The sequence below is a fragment of the Cornus florida genome, unplaced genomic scaffold, assembly GCF_030987335.1.
Source record: "Cornus florida cultivar Cherokee Brave unplaced genomic scaffold, ASM3098733v1 CherokeeBrave_3.0.0_Hap2_Chr02, whole genome shotgun sequence".
Taxonomy (NCBI): Eukaryota; Viridiplantae; Streptophyta; class Magnoliopsida; order Cornales; family Cornaceae; genus Cornus; species Cornus florida.
In genome coordinates, this window is record NW_026775572.1 from 14,936,803 (window position 1) to 14,954,494 (window position 17,692).

A 17,692-nucleotide genomic window follows, 5' to 3' on the forward strand; every position below is an offset into this window, starting at 1 on the left:
TTAAAAATGCATATTCACGACATACATATCTAATGCTATTCAAAATTAAAGTGTAAGGAATTTCTTAACCCTTTTAATTTTTTTTTTTTTCACATAAAAAGATTTCATTAATCTATAATAATTCGTACCGCACATGAACATTAATTCAAAAAAAAAAAAAAAAAATAGCACGTCCCACATATAAATATATACATTTATATTTAATTAGTGAAAAACTTTTATTCTTACTTAAATAGAAAACTGATAATGTGTTTAAACTTTTATTTATCTGTTTTAAATAGCAATTTATTTTAGTTAATCATTATTTTATTATTTTAGGAATTTTTTTTTGTTAAAATAAAAATTCAAGACATATATATCCATATATAGCAAGATTATAACATAGAATGATAAAAATTAAAAAAATATGATATAAAAAAAACGAAAAGAAAATATATATAACAAAAAGAAAGCAAGTAAATTTGGTAAACAATAGTGTTTATAATTTTTTTGAAATTTCTTAACACTTTTGATTTTTTTTTCTTTTTTCTTTTTTCACATAAAAGAGTTCATTAATCTATAATAATTCAAACTGCGAACATTAATTCAAAAAAAAAAAAAAAAATAGAACGTCCCACATATAAATATATACATGCATATTTAATTAGTGAAATTTTTTTCCTCTTCCTTAAATAGAAAACTGATAATGTGTTTTAATTTTTATTTATCCCTTTTAAATAGCAATTTATTTTAGTTAATCATGAAATTAATTGTATCAGTTTCTAAACGTATATACCATATCCCACATATAAACCTATACATGCATATCTAATTAGTGAAAAACTCTTCCTCTTCTTTAAATAGAAATTAAAAATTTAAACTTTTATTTATCTGTTTTAAATAGCAATGTATTTTAGTTAATCATTATTTTATTGTTTTAAGAATTTCTTTTGTTAAAATACATATTCACGACATCTATATCTATCTATCTGTTTTAAATACATACTCATGACATATATATGTGTGTGTGTCTATATATATATATATATATATATATAATGTTAAGAAATTTCTTTAACATATATATATATATATTTACTTTCATAAAATGTCTCATTGAATATAGCTCATTTACATTAACGTGCCGAATAAGAGTATAATTAAAGGTTAATTTTAGTTTATATCATCTATTCTATATATATATATATATTTACATACTATTCTAATGAAAAAAGTTTATACTCAGTATTATAAGTAAATTAAAAAGGCTGGGGGTTGAATAGGGAACGGTTACAACTTTTAAATTGCCCAAGAGTTACATATAATATACTCTGCTACATTATATATATAAATATAAACTATTCTCATGTTTTGGGTGAATCTAATCACTAGACGCATCTATATTACATGCCCTTAAACACCCTGGGAGAAAAAACAAAAAAAATCCTATGAAACTGGCCTCGGGAAGTGGCATCTATCACTACTTGAGATTATGTTTGGCAGAAACTGCAATTGTGTATAATAATGGATTAAGTATCACATGAAACTTGTCTTTGCTTGTGTTCAATCCAATTGATGGGCTGGTCTCTGCAGTTGGAACGCCCAACTAGGAAATAGAAATGTTTTATTTAACCATTTCTTATTCCCACTTGTGAGCTCCACTTTCCTTATGCTCACCTATTTCTACTTATATATTGGAAGCTTCACCTTCATTACCACACCACACATTACCAAAATTATACTAGGATATTCACTCCAAATTTTGAGTGTGCACACTAGAGATTGAAAGATGGAAGGAGAAACAACAAAAGAAGCAACAAGTAGAGAGGAGGAAGAAGAATCACAAGCCCAAGTGGAGATGTGGAAATATGTATTTGGCTTTGTTGATATGGCAGTAGTGAAGTGTGCCATTGAGCTTGGGATAGCTGATGTCTTGGAAAACCATGGCGGCCCCATGATAGTCTCTGAGCTATCTTCCACCCTCGGATGCTCTCCCTATGCCCTACACCGCATCATGAGGTTCTTGGTGCACCGCGGCATATTCAAAGAAGATTCCAAGACCCAAGCTGGTACCATTGCTTATGTTCAAACACCGCTTTCTCGCCTTCTCATGAGACATGGCAAAAATAGCATGGCTGCTTTTGTGTTGCTAGAGAGCAGCCCAGTGATGCTCGCACCGTGGCATGGTCTCAGTGCTCGTGTCCTATCCAATGGATCCTCTGCATTTGAGGCTGCTCATGGTGAGGATGTATGGCGCTATGCAGCTGCAAACCCTGCCCACAGCAAGCTCATTGATGATGCAATGGCTTGTGATGCTAGAGTGGCTGTGCCAGCAATAATTGATGGTTGTCCTGAATTATTAGATGGGTTGGACTCTTTGGTTGATGTAGGAGGGGGTGATGGAACCGCTCTGCGCATGTTGGTGAAGGCCTTTCCTTGGATTCATGGCATTAACTTTGATCTTCCTCATGTTGTGTCTGCTGCACCTAACTGTGTTGGTGTCAAACACATTGGAGGTGACATGTTTGAAAGTGTGCCAAAGGCCGATGCTGCTTTCCTCATGGTTAGTATTCTAAAAACTTAAAATTTGAATTCCCTTATCTTGAGGCCAATTTTACTATGACGTTACCTAGAGGGAGAGATTGTTGGCACTTATATATATACGTAGACATTTCCTAATTGTAAATCATGACATTTACTTTTGATTTTCTTGGAAAATCCCGAGTCATGTCCATTTTCTTTTGTTTATTAAACTCTGCATCTTTTGAATGGTAGTGGGTTCTGCATGATTGGGGAGATGAAGAATGCATTAATATCTTGAGAAAGTGTAGAGAAGCTATTCCAAATGACAAAGGGAAGGTGATTATCGTAGAAGCCGTGATTGAAGAAGATGAAGGAGATAAGCTCAAGTATGTGAGATTGATGCTGGACATGGTGATGATGGCTCATACAAACAAGGGGAAAGAAAGGACTCTCAAGGAATGGGCATATGTACTAGGCCAAGCAGGGTTCAATCGACACAATGTGACGCGCATTCAAGCTGTTCAGTCCATTATTGAGGCTTATCCTTGATTTATATAGTTTTTAATTGCTTCTATGTTTGGTCAGCAAATTGATGCATGAATAGTGCAGCTTTACAATTACAGCACTGTCTCTGTTTGGTTTTACTTATTTGACATTTCTTTTAGTAAGATAATAAAGGGTGAGAAATGAAGTTGCAAAATGAGGTTTCAATTTGCCTTTAAACCCATATTATTTTGTGATTATGATTGGATAACAAGTACTGGAAGTTGCAAAATTAGGTTTGATTTGTCCTTAAACCTACTAGTATTTTAGTTAGTATGATTTAATCTTTCACTTTGCAGTTCAAGGAGACTATAAAAGTTCGCTAATCACATGTAGCCCCTTCATCTGATTTTGTGCGTAATGTCTGAAATAAGTCGGGCATGCATTGAATGGAATGCTTGGAAATTGAAGGAGATCAATTCATCATAGTTACAGATGGTGTAAGACACCTTTGAAAATATGAATTTTTTTTCTTTCAAAGATCCAACTCCATATTAATCACAAACTTTCAACTTTATTAAGCTTCGCACAGTTATATTATATACAAGCTATATAAAGATATACCCTTAAAGAAGATCGATCATCATAAGCTTTTTTTAAGATGTACTATTTGTTTCCAGCAGTTAGAGGAAAGAAGAAACAATAACAAGGAATATATGTTTTCAACATGAATTATTCCAACCACAGTGGATCTATGTTTTTTGTTTCATTGCAAGATAACATTAACATTGAAACTATTTAAGTTTAATCAAAATTTGCTTATGGTTAATGGCCTTGAAAGATATTAATCTCAAATCAGATTCTCATTATATATCCCTTTGATTTTAGTTCCTTTTATTTTCTTCCTAAAACTAGGAATGACAATATGAAAAGGCCGACTGAGGGAAGGGGACTGAAGTAAATACAAATTGGCTGTCTAATTGTCCCACATCGACTAAATGAGAAACATCATGTCACAAGACAGCATTATAAAACAAGGACAGCCTCTGTGTGGATTTTATCTTTGCGCTTGGGGCAATGACGCAGCTAGTGAGGTACTAACCGAGGCGCGTCAATTGCTGGTTGAAAACTATTTCCAAACCCCCTCTTTGGCCTGGGTTTGGCTCAGGCCACTGAGAATTTCTGGAAGGGCTCCCTCTAACCCAGGGTAAAGCCCTACAGCAAAGTTACTAATTTTTATTAATTAAATTAGGTATATTTATAAATTTATTTCTACTGTAAAAAAGAAAGTGAATGATTATGTTATAGTTACCTATTTTACCTAATGGCAGGAAAAAGAAAACTTTATATATGGAGGCCGCGAGATGGAATACTGGAACACAGTTTCGAGACCATTTTGCAGTGGGTTCTAATCATGGCCAATATATATATTCAATTGGACACAATTTGTAGACCATTTTGCAATAATAGGTCAGATGTTGAATGTTTTAGTCACAGTTGAAGATTATGGCCATGGCCATAATCTTTGAAGCTGAGTTAGATAAGGATTATATGGATGTGGAGTCGAAGACTATATATTGGTGTCGTTCCAAGAAGCCATATATAATACTGCTCTCTCTCTCTCTCTCTCTCTCTCTCTATATATATATATATATATATATATTTGTTCAATCCCTTCAATCTATATAATAAAAGCCTAGTCTTGTCCATCTCATCTTTTTGATTTAGGGACTAGTTTGAGAAGAACCCAACTCGGTGAAGATGGGAACATTTGGGCTTTTGTAATGTTATTCAAGCAAAAAAAAAAAGGTTTTTCCCACATCGAGCAAGTGGAGAGAGTTGCCTCTGACAAAACTAGTATATAACAACGAGTCCTCTGGAAACAACTATACACGCAGCCACGTGGTGAGCACAAAGCGAACTATTCTTTCGCCTTTTACTAAAGAATACCGTGCGTGCGCCGCGAAAAGTGGCATACGCCCATTTTTGGAGGGGTCCATACCATTTAGGGATGGTCTCCATAACTAGAAGTTCAAAATTTTGTTCTGTGAGAGGAATTTTAGGGCGGGATTTGGTAATTATTTATAAAGTAAAAGAGATCACGAAAAGGGGCTGGACGACCAAATTATTGTTTTGGGAGAACATTGATGGGAAATGGCCTATATTAGTCCATATTTATGCTATTTTTTTTAATTATTCCTGGATAAATAACATAAATTTCAAGATGTTTAATTTATGTTTAATAGTTAATACTAGTTATTTAGTATTTTGAATAATTTTGTCAATTTTAAATATATTATGCTCTGTATGTCATCCCTCGAGGAGCATGGACTTGTGATCATGAATTTGTAAATGAATGATCTAGAATGGCATGTTGTAATTTGTGAAGCATGTACTCCTTTGTGAACACGCTCATCATCTTTATTGTTCTATATGTGTAAAATCCAAGGAGATGTGTAAAATCCAAGGAATACCCAAAAAAAAAAAAAAAAAAAAAAAAAAAAATTGTTTAAAAGATAAAAATTCAGTTTTTGCCAAAAATAAATACCTCATCTCAATGTTGCACCTATTACATGAAGAGGTCCCACCTGAAAATAACTTTGGAATAAAACTACAGAAATGATACAGAAACCTACAAAAAAAAAAAAAAATGAGATTTGTCCACGGATGATGGTTTCTTTTTGCATTTTGCATTTTATGGCTTTGATTTGAAGGGGAAAAAAAAAAATCTTATTCTTAATGCTAATATGGGCTCATACTCGCAGATTTAACTGTGAAAAAAAAAAAAACAAAAAAAAAAAACCATCTCTTTATTTTTCTATAATAGTCTCACATCTTGTTCTCGATTTTCTTTTTGACTTATTTTCACTTCTAATTTCTCAATTTGCTTATCTCTTAATTTTCTAATATAAAAACCATGTACAATTTTGCCTCAAATCTCAAATTGGATGGTATTGGTCCCGCTTGTGAATCTTAGAGACTAACATGATTTTCTTGTTCTCATTATTTATCTTGATAAGTATGGCAGACCAACAAGATTGCAACAATAATATCATAAAAGAAGATAACAAGAAGTCATATTATTTTGTTTTGTTTTTGTATTTACTTATTTTTTTGAAAGGTTTGTTTTTGTATTTTTTTGTGGGTAAGTAACACGCCATATAATTGATCACCTTTGCTGGAACGCGTTCAGAAATTGTGAGTCTATCACGTGGGATAATTGTTTGGACGTAAAAATAAACAAAATATTTTTATTTAATTTTATTTATTATTTTTTTATTTTTTAGTGTTTGACAGCAGTCCGTAAAATATTTTTTAAATCAACTTTTATGCATAATTAACTTTCTATTTCTTCAGTATTCCTCACCAATAGAGAATAATATTTACAATTAACTCTCTCTCTCTCTTCAGTGTTCCTTCTCGTTACTTTTCCCTCCGCTCTCTCTATACCAAAACATACTCTCAACTCAAATTTGTTCTTCGATCAACTCAAATTTGCAATAAGAGTTAGCTTTCAAATCCTGAAATCTTATTCCATCATCATGGGCATAGGCACGTCCACTAGAATGTATCCATTCTAGAATTGTCAATGGAACCGATCCTGATCCAAAATTAATTCGATTATCTGAATATGAATTGAAAAAAAAAATTAATAATCCGAAATGATCTGAATTCGATAATTTAACAAATCATATATGAATTATAGGCAATCCGATCCGATTAAAATTATATATATATATATATATATTATTACATAACAATATACTATATATGAATGTTATAAATATTAGTTATGTATTATTAAATTTATATATATTAATTATTTATCAATATAGTCATTTGATTGTATGGTTATACCATGCACCATTCTATATATTAATAATTCCCTACTCTATATAACTTTATAATTATACACGTAAGTGAATTTGATTTTGATCTCAATCTGAGCTAAATAGGAGTAGATTAAAACATTCATCTGATAACCCATTAATTTAATCCCATAATCCTATCCGTGACAGAACTAATCCAACCATTTTAGTATATTCAATCATTGCTCGAAACATTATTGAGTACTTTTAAGGCATTCAATACTGTAGGAAACATGAGTCACAATTATCATAACAATCGAGGGCCGAGACCTGAAAAGAGAAAAGGGCATTATAAATTTAATGAACATGGAAGAACGTAATCAACGTCTTTTGAATATGGTTTAACATGCTTAAATATACATATCCATTTTGTAATGATATGATTTTAAAGTGACTGTAAGTTCCTACTCTAACCTGCAAAAAGGAAAGAGTAGTATAAATATATATTAAGGTCTAATTTTTTAATTACTCCGCATTATTTTTTTGTCTCCTTGATCAATGAAAGATCAGCCAATGCCTGAAACAATTCAACCAGCGCTTCTAACTCTCCGGACTTGTTTACACTTCCAATTTCTCACTTTGCTCATCTCTCCAACTTAAATTTCTTTTAATTTTCTACTATAAAAATCACTTACAATTTTGAAATTTTCAGACCAACGCACTTATTATTTCTCTGGATAAGGCTCACAGACCAACAAAGATTGCAACAAGAAGATTATGAAAGAAGACAAGAACATGCCATACTGTAATTATGTATATGCTAGAGAAAAAAATTAAAAAATTGATCAACTTTGCCTCCTATAACGAAGATCTCATCCAATCATTTTATGTTATCAAGTGGGACTTTGCGAGGTGTTGGGATAGAGGTAAAAAAAGGTATCAACTAAAATCCAAATTTGCAGTAGAAGTTGCTTTCAAATCCTGAAATTGTATGGGACAGGGCAAAGTGGGTGACATGAAGTTTTTTTTTTTTTTTGGTGATGTGTATCTCAAATAATTTCTTCAATTGACCATAGTCAATAACCAAAGTGAATCTTCTATAGCTAGGATTCACTTCAATTGTTGATTAGTGTGCACACTAGACATAGAGAGATGGAAGGAGAAACAACAAGAGAAGCAACAAGTAGAGGGGAAGAAGAAGAATCACAAGCCCAAGTGGACATATGGAAATGTATTTGGTTTTGTTGATATGGCTGTGGTGAAGTGTGCCATTGAGCTTGGGATAGCCGATGTCTTGGAAAACCATGGCGGCCCCATGACAGATAAAACTTGTGATTATGATTGGAAAACATGTACTGGAATTTGCAGAATTAGGTTTGATTTGTCCTTAAGCCTACTATTTTAGTTGTTATAATTGAATCTTCTTCAATTTGCAGTACAATGTGACTAAAAAGTTCACTAACCACATGTAGCCAGCCCCTTTGTTAAACCTTCGATCTTCTGAATTTGTGCTTAATTTCTGAAAATAAGTCATGAGTTGGACCTGATTGAATTTATTAGTTGGAAATTGAAGGCCATCAATTGATCATAATTAGAGATAATATATGTCAGAAATATTTTCGTTTGAGAATATGAATTTTTTAAATAGATGTAATTCCATATGTATTACAAACCTCCAACTTTATTAAGTTTTGTTCAGTTATATTATATACAAACTATATTAAGGGATACCCTTCAAGAAGATGGACCATCATATGGTTTTTTAAGATGTATTTGTTTGATGCAGTTAATGGAGAACAGAAGGAACAATAACAGAAAATTCCATTCAACATGAATTGTCTTAATTAACTTGAACACGGTGGGATTTAGCGTTTTCCATTTCCTTTATAAGATAAAATTAACATTGTATCCACTTAAATTTAATCGAAATTTGCTTCTGGTTAATGCTCTGGGAAGAGTAATCTGAAGTTAGAATCTCATTATATTTCTGTTTGCTATGAAGACTAGTACTCCGTATATGGATAGGCCAACTGAGGAGAAGATGTGGAGTGGAACCAAGATCCAACCATGCAGTCTGTCTAATTGTCCCACATCGACTAAATGAGAAGCATCATGTCAGAAGAAAGCATTATAAAAGCAGGGAAACCCATCTGCTCAAACCATCTTTGCGCTTGGGGCAATGACGCAGCTAGTGAGGTACTAACCGAGGCGCGTCAATTGCTGGTTGAAAACTATTTCCAAACCCCCTCTCAGGCCTGGGTTTGGCTCAGGCCTTTGAGAATTTCTGGAAGGGCTCCCTCTAACCCAGGGTAAAGCCCTACAATTCGAAGTTCAATTTTCAGTACAAATCTAACCCATTGTATAATTCCTGCTCCAAAACACCTAAATTATGTAAATATGCTTGGGCAATATTTGGGCTGTGTAGCTAAGAAGAAAGTTGGGCCCAACCAAGAGGTAAGTGAGGCCTACTAGCATCGTGCATTTATTTTAGTGGAGAGTTCCGTGGATTTTGATAATTCCCGCAGTATAGTGGGGGAGCAATTCATATAAAAGTACTTTTTGTTTCTCCCTTCCCTCAATGCTACACTATATTTGGAACTAACATGCATTGTAAGCATTATTATATATGGCTTTATGTTCGAAATTCCTTGATAAATAACAGGAATTTCAAGAAATTTTATGTTTAATAGTAATTTTGAATTATTTTGTCAGTTTTAAATATATATTATGCCCTGTATGTACCACTTGAGGAGCATGGACACCATTATGCTTATGATCATCAATTTGTACATGATCTAGCATGGCATCTTGTTGTCAAGCATGTACTCCTTTGTGAACATACTCATCATCTGAATATGTGGTAAAAATATAATCCAAAAAAAAAAAAAAAAAAAAGAAAGAAAGAAAGAAAAAGAAGAAGTTCCAATTACGTCTTTACTTCTCTGTAGTCTCGCACCTCTAGGGAATTTTCTCTGGCTCCACTTCCATTGATCCATAAGCGAATTGTGATGCTAAATATTCAATATAATTTGTACGAATTGGATCGGATCGGTTCTACGAATTAATAGATTAAATGAACACTCTTAGATTGATCATAAATCTTCTCACTTGTAAAATGAAATGGACGTTGAATTGTTGACTTGATTCTCAGCACCCAACACTAAACCATATTTTCCGCAACTTCGGATTTAACCATACTATAAAATGTCACCAAAAGATCAGATACCAAATCCGCATGAAAATAACATTGAAAGAACCCTTCAAATAAACACGTCAAATCAAAATAGAAAACGAGATTTGTCCATAGATAATGGAGCTAGTCTTTTTCATTTTGAGGCTTGACTGAAGGGGTAAAAGAAAAAAAGAAACACATCTCTTATATTTAATGCTAATTTGGGCTCAAAGTAGTAGATTTAAGTATTAAAATGGAGGCTGGAGCTTAATTGTGTGAGAAATAGAAAGGAAAAAAAAATCTCTACTTTTCTACCACGTAGCATGGACACGGATATAGATACAATACTACCCGAATATATTGATTGCTAGATCATTTTGCATTTAAATTGGACAGAATTTTTAGATTCTAATCATAATTATTAGATTAAAATTGGACACAATTTCCAGACCATTTTGCAATGGGTTCTAGTCATAGTCAATAAATTAAAATTGGACACAATTGTTAGACCATTTTGCAATAGGTTGTAGTCAGATGTTGAGGGTTTTAGTCACAGTTGTTGAAGTTTAGACCCCGTACAAACAAAACTATTTGCCAACCATGGCCATTATCTTTGGAGCTATATGGATGTGGAGTTTTAGACTATACATTGGTGTCGTTCCAAGAAGCCATGGAATGTGTCAGCTGCAATCTGTATAATACTGCTCTCTCTCTCTATAGATATATATATATATATATATATACATATATTTATATATTTGTCCATCTCATCTTGATTTAGGAAATAGTTTAAGAAGAACCAACTCAGTGAAGCTGGGAACATTTGGGCTTTTTTGTAATGTTTTTGTTTTTACATCTTTGATTTAAATTGTTTTTGATTTTTGTTCCCACATCGGGCAAGCAACGAGAATAGCTTCTGACAAAACAAGTATATAAGAAGGGGTCGTGTTACTAGTAAACTCACGCAGCCACGCGGTGAGCACAAAGCGAACTATTCTTTCGCCTTTTACTAAAGAATACCGTGTGCTCGCCGCAAATAGTGGCATACGCTCATTTTTGGAGGGGTCCATCCCAATAGGGATGGCCTCCATACAAAGCATAGTTAAATTTTCTGTTCCGGCCACTAAGAGGATCTCCTTACATTTTTTACTGACAAAACCAGTATATAACAAGCAGTCCTCTGTCACCTAGAATTCACGCAGCCACGCGGTGAGCTCAAAGCGAACTATTCTTTCGCCTTTTACTAAAGAATCTCCAACCGGACAGGGCTGGCCTCCAATCAAAGCATAGTTCAATCTTTTTGTTTTGTATGTTAACGGTTATTCTTGTACGAAATTGTACCACACATTAAATACAATTTAACACACGCAACACCTTGTGAAACCTGAAACACTTTATTTTGTCACTCATTTGGGTGTGTGACAAAACAATACTGCGTAAGGATAAGGCATGGTATGACAGGTCACCATCTTAGATAAAATGTCACCAAAACCTTTTGAATAAAACGAGATAAGAACAAGCTTCCCGCTACGTAACATGCCATATTGTTATTGTATGGTAGAAAACAAAAATAATTGATCACGCTTGCCTCGTACAATCAATTTATATTACGAAGTGGAAGTCGTTGGAAATTGGTACAGAGCTAAAAACCTATAAATTCCAAATTTGCAATAGAATTTGCATTCGCATTCTCAAAACCTGTCTTGTTCCATCATCGATCCGTTGCAATAGAATTTGCATTCGCATTCTCAAAACCTGTCTTGTTCCATCATCGATCCGTTGAAATTTATTTAACCGTTTGACATAATTACGTCGGCCATTTCAATTCGTTTAATTATTGATCGAAAAATTATCGAGTACTCGGAGGGCATCTCATAATATAGGGAAAATGTCATATTGCACAAAACCCTCTATTATTGAAGTTGCAAAATATCTCTCTTTTATATATATATATTTTGTAATAAACGCCTTCAATTTATTAAAAGTTGCAAATTACTCCTTTATAGGCGTCTAGGCAAAGGAAAGCTTAGATGCTCTCAAGGAAATGAAGAGAAAAATATATATTTTTATTAAAAAACCAAAAACACCAAAAACAAGCCAATAGTTTTCGTCGACCCACGGAAAGTATTGACAAGTCTTAAAACCTAGCAAACCGCAGCACCTTCTAGGCACCGTCATCTTCAAACTTCACCCCAATTGGACTGGTCCAAAATTTTGAACCAGTCCATCCTCCTCCTCCTCCTCCCTTTTTTTTTTTTTTTTTTTGGGGAAAGATAGAACCTGTCCATCTTTTGCTTAACAGTACATACACAATCAAATTTGAGCCACAAAGGTATCAGAGTAGAAAATATCATTTGTTCAAATTTCATTATCATCCTGATAATTAAAATAAATTAAAACAACTGTTAGACAAAATAAATAAATAAATAAAACCCACACATAAGGAGACATGTTTGAAAGATTTGACTTTAATTTTAACTTTTAACTTTTTGTAACACGTAAAGCTTTATAATAGATGATTGTTATATTAAAATACCATACTTGTCACATTTTTATTTTTATTTTTAATAATCGAAATGTTCAGGATTTTGTCTCGATTAATTTACGGAACTCGTGCAAAGCGATCCCTCCACACATACTTATCACTCTTTCCTCCTTTCTTCTGTCCACTTAAAAAAATGGTAATAGCTCCATTCACGACGTACCGGAATAAAAATAAAAAAAGAAAGAGCTCCGTGCATCATTTCTTTCATCCTACCATTTTCTTTGTAGTCATACCAATTTCACATGGACAATCATTTGATATGTCCTTTTTAATTACAAATTAAAAGATGATGGGCCCTAAGTCACAAAAAATGGGAGCGAATTTGGGACATAATTATCAGAATTTGAGCGAAAGCATGCGCGGAACGTGAAAGCGACACCTGTTAAAAAAAGATTGTGTGACTCAGGACGGGTCTATATTCACTGATTAAGATCAACGTATTTTTTTTTTTTCTTTTCGATTTTATAATAAAAAACGTGTCTAATTGTTATTGTTCCACATCAACAATTAGAATGGAGGAAGAAGACCTAAGTATATATTGTACATTTCACGTTTAACCTATATATAAAGAAGTATATTATTGTGTTGAATTACAAAAATACCATTCGGCTCTATTTTTTTAAAACCTAACTATCCCTACTTAATTTGATGGCAGTTATCTGGTTTTTTTTTTTTCCTCAAAATTCAAGCAAATGTATAGATAATAAAAATATATAAGATTATAAAGGCAATATAGTTAAGGTTGCAAATGAACCGAGCCGAGCTTTGAGTTGCTCGGGCTCGGCTAGTTAACTTCAGAGGGGTGCTTAGGCTCGGCTGGGGCTCGGGCGAGCTTAGCCTAACTAGGCCATTACCTCTTCCATGAAATCCATTTTCTGTGACGTTTCCGATTTTCAGCGTTTTTCATTTTTCCAGAATTTTGTCGCCGCAAGGGCATTTTCGTCTTTTCACTTGCTGGACATTGTGGAGTGTACCGGTTGTGTCCTAGAATTTGTTTGGGGCATTTCATTGAGTCCAGGACTCTTTGAAATGTAGGGGTGACCATTTTTACATTTTTCACTTTTCGAGCCGGACAGTCCCGTGTGGGACCCGCTACCGAAAATGTCAAGCATAAGGATTTTAATTGGATTCATTTGTATCATATTTATTTTATTTAATGTGTTGTGTATGGTTATGATTTAATATGTGTACATATAGGTGCGTGGTGAGAATTAAAGGGCAAAAGAAAAAGGAAAATTATAAAAGAAATGGGTGGACCCACTACCACCATCTAAATGACTTAGAGACCACATTTTTGGTCTCAAAATCTCACTTTTCCCGTAAGTCTCTCTCTCATCTCATTTCCTTGCATTTTTCTTTCAATTTCACAATCAAACTTCAAGCTATGATTCCATCTTCATTACTTGCTGGATTTAAGTGCCGTTTGAGGCAAAACGGAGAGCACGACGAGCTCTACGCATTGATTCCAACAATTTTAGATTTGGATCTCCCTAGCAACTTCGAAAACCCAGGCCATTTTGAGGGCTTTGTGCAATTAAGAGGTATGGGCTCTTAATCCATGAGTTCTTGTGCTTTTATGAGTTAATCTTTCTTAAATGATTGTTTAGCATGCTCAATTTGTATAGTCTCTAGCCAATTGATTAGTTGTGATGTATACTTGTAAATTTTGTGCAATTATGTGTGATAAATGGTCTATGTGAAGAGCATGCCTATATGATGATTCTTTATATGCATATCATGCTAGATGCTATTATATGAAAGCATGTTGTAGCTTTCTTAGAAATTTTTATGAGTTGTGTCTTGCTAATTAAATTTGAGCTAATTGTGAAATGATGAATATTGGCATGACATAAATGCATCTATGCATTTACATTGGACAAGGAATGGGAAGAATTGACTTTGAAATGAAAAAGGGGAGTTTTGGGAAAGTATGTTGAAAAATTGTTTTGATAAAACCCGGTCGCTGCAGAGTCACCAACGGGCCGGTAGGTTAATGTAACCTAGAGGGAACTAGGGAGATTGCCCTAGTGTGGTTGAGCTATCTGGGCCCCATGATGATGCTGCGGAGTCACCAATGGTCTAGGGACAGTAGCCAATCCTTCTCTCGGCGTTGAGAGGGTACCAAAGGGGGTTACATTAACGGTTTGAAAGTGATGGTTTTGAAAATGGGGAGCAACATCGGCATGCATTGCATCCCATAGCATTCTATTGTTTATAATGAGACTTGTTGTTATGTTGTGTTATTCCGACAATGTATGATCCCCATTCCTATTGTCCTATTCTTTGGTTGGATTCACAGAGACACAAGAGACGTGTCTTAAGTGTCACTTACTGAGTATATTGCTCACCCCATCATATTTTACATTTTTCAGGTAATGGAAAAGAAGTAACTGACGATAATCCAATTTAGCCTTAGCTTGGAGTAGAGAAATGCCTCTTTTCCTATCTTTTGTAAATGAACCTAATTTTGTAAAGTACTAACTCAAGGTGTATTATTTTTGCAATGTGTGTTGTATTGAGGTTCATCGTGTATATGGTTATTTGAGAGAATGTAATTAAGTTTTACTCACTCAAAATCAGTTTGTGTATTTTAAGTAACGTGTGGCAAATTACATTAAGAACGGTGGTTGATATTGCAATTTAGTGTTGAAATGTATTTAAATTGTACGTGAACGTAGTGACGTGGGTGGTTAATTACCAAATGTTGGTGTATTTGGGTTATCATTGGACAGTGGGAAGTGGAAGTGAAAATTTCCAAGAACCGGTCGACGTGTGGCTTCCCATACGTCGACCGGTATTTTGGCAGTGTGGGTCATTGTTGCACACGTTCCAAACCAGTCGACGTGTGGCTTCCCATATGTTGATCGGTATCATGTCCCAAACCAGTCGACGTAAAATCCCACTACCGGACAGTTGGTTTTCACTGTTCATAACCCAAACCAGTAGACGTATAATGTACATACGTCGACCGGTTTCTGTCTCTTATGTAATTGCAATTTTAAGTTCTTAAAATTGCACTTTGGCACCCAAGTGATGTTACACGTAATTATTTTATGACCTGCCAAAATGAAATAATTATATTTTAATCACCCAAAAGGCTATAATGCCCTGAACCTCATTTTATTTATTATGTGGTACAAGTAAATGACCATTATACCATTTGGGTCTTAATTTAGTGAATTATGGCAATTTACCATCTTGCCCTTTTCGGACCTTGATATTTAAATTTAATGTGAAATGACCGTATTACCCTTGGATTTTTTGGGTCGGGTAAGGATTCGTTTAATGATCTGGATCTATGAGGAGCTGGGTCGTTACATTTTCCATCTCCGACCAGAAAGAAATCAAACCTTGAATTGATGAAATCTTGATTTCCATCTCCAACAAGAAAGAAATCGCACTCCAAGAAAGAAAAAATACATTTCCAACAAGAAAGAAATTGCACTCCAAGAAAGGAAAAATAGAAAAACTGAACAAAATTTAAAATGAAATCAAACCTTTTAAGGTTTTATCCTTGATCTACAGTATTGTTGCACTACTCTAATCGGTCGACCTTGAGATCCATTAGAGAGAGATGAGCTCTCTGTTGGCAAGATGGGGACTGTTGGCAAGATCTTTCGAAAGTGAAGAGGACCTGCCAGACTTGTGCTTCTAGGGTTATTCTTTTATCTTTTTCTAACTTTATCAAATCAATGGCTGGGATGGATTATAAGATGGATGTGATTCAATCTTGTTTAGATGATGGGCTATTTAATTACAAGTCTTTGGGCCTTTAATGGGATGGTTAGAATTGGACCAAACTTGTATGGGCTACAAACATCTTAAATACTGAATATGGGTTTTGTGGAATGATATTGCAAAATTGCCCTTCTACTTAACGAGCTTGTTCACGAGCCTAATGAGCACAAGGTTGCTCAAGCTCGGCTCGTTTATTAAACGAGTCTGAAAATTGAGCTCGGCCTCGGCTCATTTACTAAATGAACGAGTCCTAGTCAAGCTTTTAACGAGCCGAGCCCGAACTGTTCATGAACAACTCGGTTCATTTGCGGCCCTAAATATAGTCAGCCAAATAAGGCATAAGGCCATACAAGTACAGAGAAAGACTAAACTATTGGGCTAGCCCATCAACCTAATTAAAGCCCAGGTCATACAACATAGACAAGATCAATACAAAGCCCAATTTATGTACCCAATTAAAGCTGACATAATAAAGCTTCTAGCCGTTGATAACGAGAAAAACTTGTTTGAGTTGGGTGTACTGTGCACCTCACTCATAGCAGTGGTGAGATCTATTGGTAGGGTTAACTTTAATTGTAAGTGAGGTGCATCGATCTAATATCGGGCGCAAACAAGTTTTTTTAGTTAATAACGCCTTACTAAACTTTTATTAATTTTCTAATATAAAAACCACCTACAAATTTGTCTTATATCTTTCATATCAACATGATTTGATCTTATTATTTCTCAGTAAAGATTGTAGATCAACTAGATTGCAATAATAATATTACAATTTTATAATTTTAATAGTTACTAATAAGTCATTAGTCTAATAATATAATCTCTTTATCCTCGAAGAAAAGTAGGGAAGAAATTGAAAATAGAGTATATAGAGGAAGATAAGAACATGTCCATAAATCTTATTCCATCATGGGTCCTCTGGAATGGGATTGATTAAAAAGCGTCTCAAATAAATTCCAAATTTGCAATAGAAATTGCTTTCAAATCCAAAAACCTTCATTATGGTCATCATTCAATTTTATTGAAGGAATTGAAGGAAAAAATTATTTAGTATTCCGAGGCCTTCCTATAATGTAGGAAAATTATTGGTGAACCGTTCCAGCATCCTCATTGGCAAAAAAAAATCATAGAAGAAGATTAGAATATGTCCAAGAATCTTTATTCCATTATGAGTCCATTAGAATGTGATTGAGATATAAAATGTTTCAAATAAATTTTAAATTTGCAATTGAAGTTGCTTTCAAGTTGAGAAATCTTATTCATCATTGGAGTCCAGTAGAATGCATCCAACGGTTGGCCATCATTCCATCCGCCATTTTCATTCATTCAATCATTGAATAAAAAATTATTGAGTGCTTCGAAGCCATCCAATAATATAAGAAAAATTATTGGCGAAATGTTGTGATTGTTTTTTTAACTAATTATTGTGATTTTTTATTAAAA

The 17,692-nt window shown here is 33.9% G+C and overlaps 1 protein-coding gene and 4 non-coding genes across 5 annotated transcripts; all 5 read left to right on the forward strand.

The window, feature by feature from the left end:
- Positions 1 to 1,736: 1,736 nt before the first annotated feature.
- Positions 1,737 to 3,174, forward strand: LOC132285638 (acetylserotonin O-methyltransferase-like). The gene is made up of 2 exons (XM_059787837.1): positions 1,737 to 2,542; positions 2,755 to 3,174. Exons 1-2 carry the CDS (start codon positions 1,769 to 1,771, stop codon positions 3,049 to 3,051), a joined length of 1,071 nt encoding a protein of 356 aa, XP_059643820.1. The 5' UTR covers positions 1,737 to 1,768; the 3' UTR covers positions 3,052 to 3,174.
- Positions 3,175 to 4,044: 870 nt separating this feature from the next.
- On the forward strand, positions 4,045 to 4,200 carry LOC132297675 (U4 spliceosomal RNA). Its single transcript, XR_009479346.1, has one exon. It is a non-coding gene; the product is annotated as a U4 spliceosomal RNA (small nuclear RNA).
- A 681-nt stretch (positions 4,201 to 4,881) lies between these two features.
- Positions 4,882 to 4,998, forward strand: LOC132297712 (U5 spliceosomal RNA). The gene has a single exon (XR_009479378.1). It is a non-coding gene; the product is annotated as a U5 spliceosomal RNA (small nuclear RNA).
- A 3,957-nt stretch (positions 4,999 to 8,955) lies between these two features.
- Positions 8,956 to 9,111, forward strand: LOC132297679 (U4 spliceosomal RNA). Its single transcript, XR_009479350.1, has one exon. It is a non-coding gene; the product is annotated as a U4 spliceosomal RNA (small nuclear RNA).
- A 1,821-nt stretch (positions 9,112 to 10,932) lies between these two features.
- On the forward strand, positions 10,933 to 11,050 carry LOC132297706 (U5 spliceosomal RNA). The gene has a single exon (XR_009479372.1). It is a non-coding gene; the product is annotated as a U5 spliceosomal RNA (small nuclear RNA).
- The last annotated feature ends 6,642 nt before the right edge of the window (positions 11,051 to 17,692 follow it).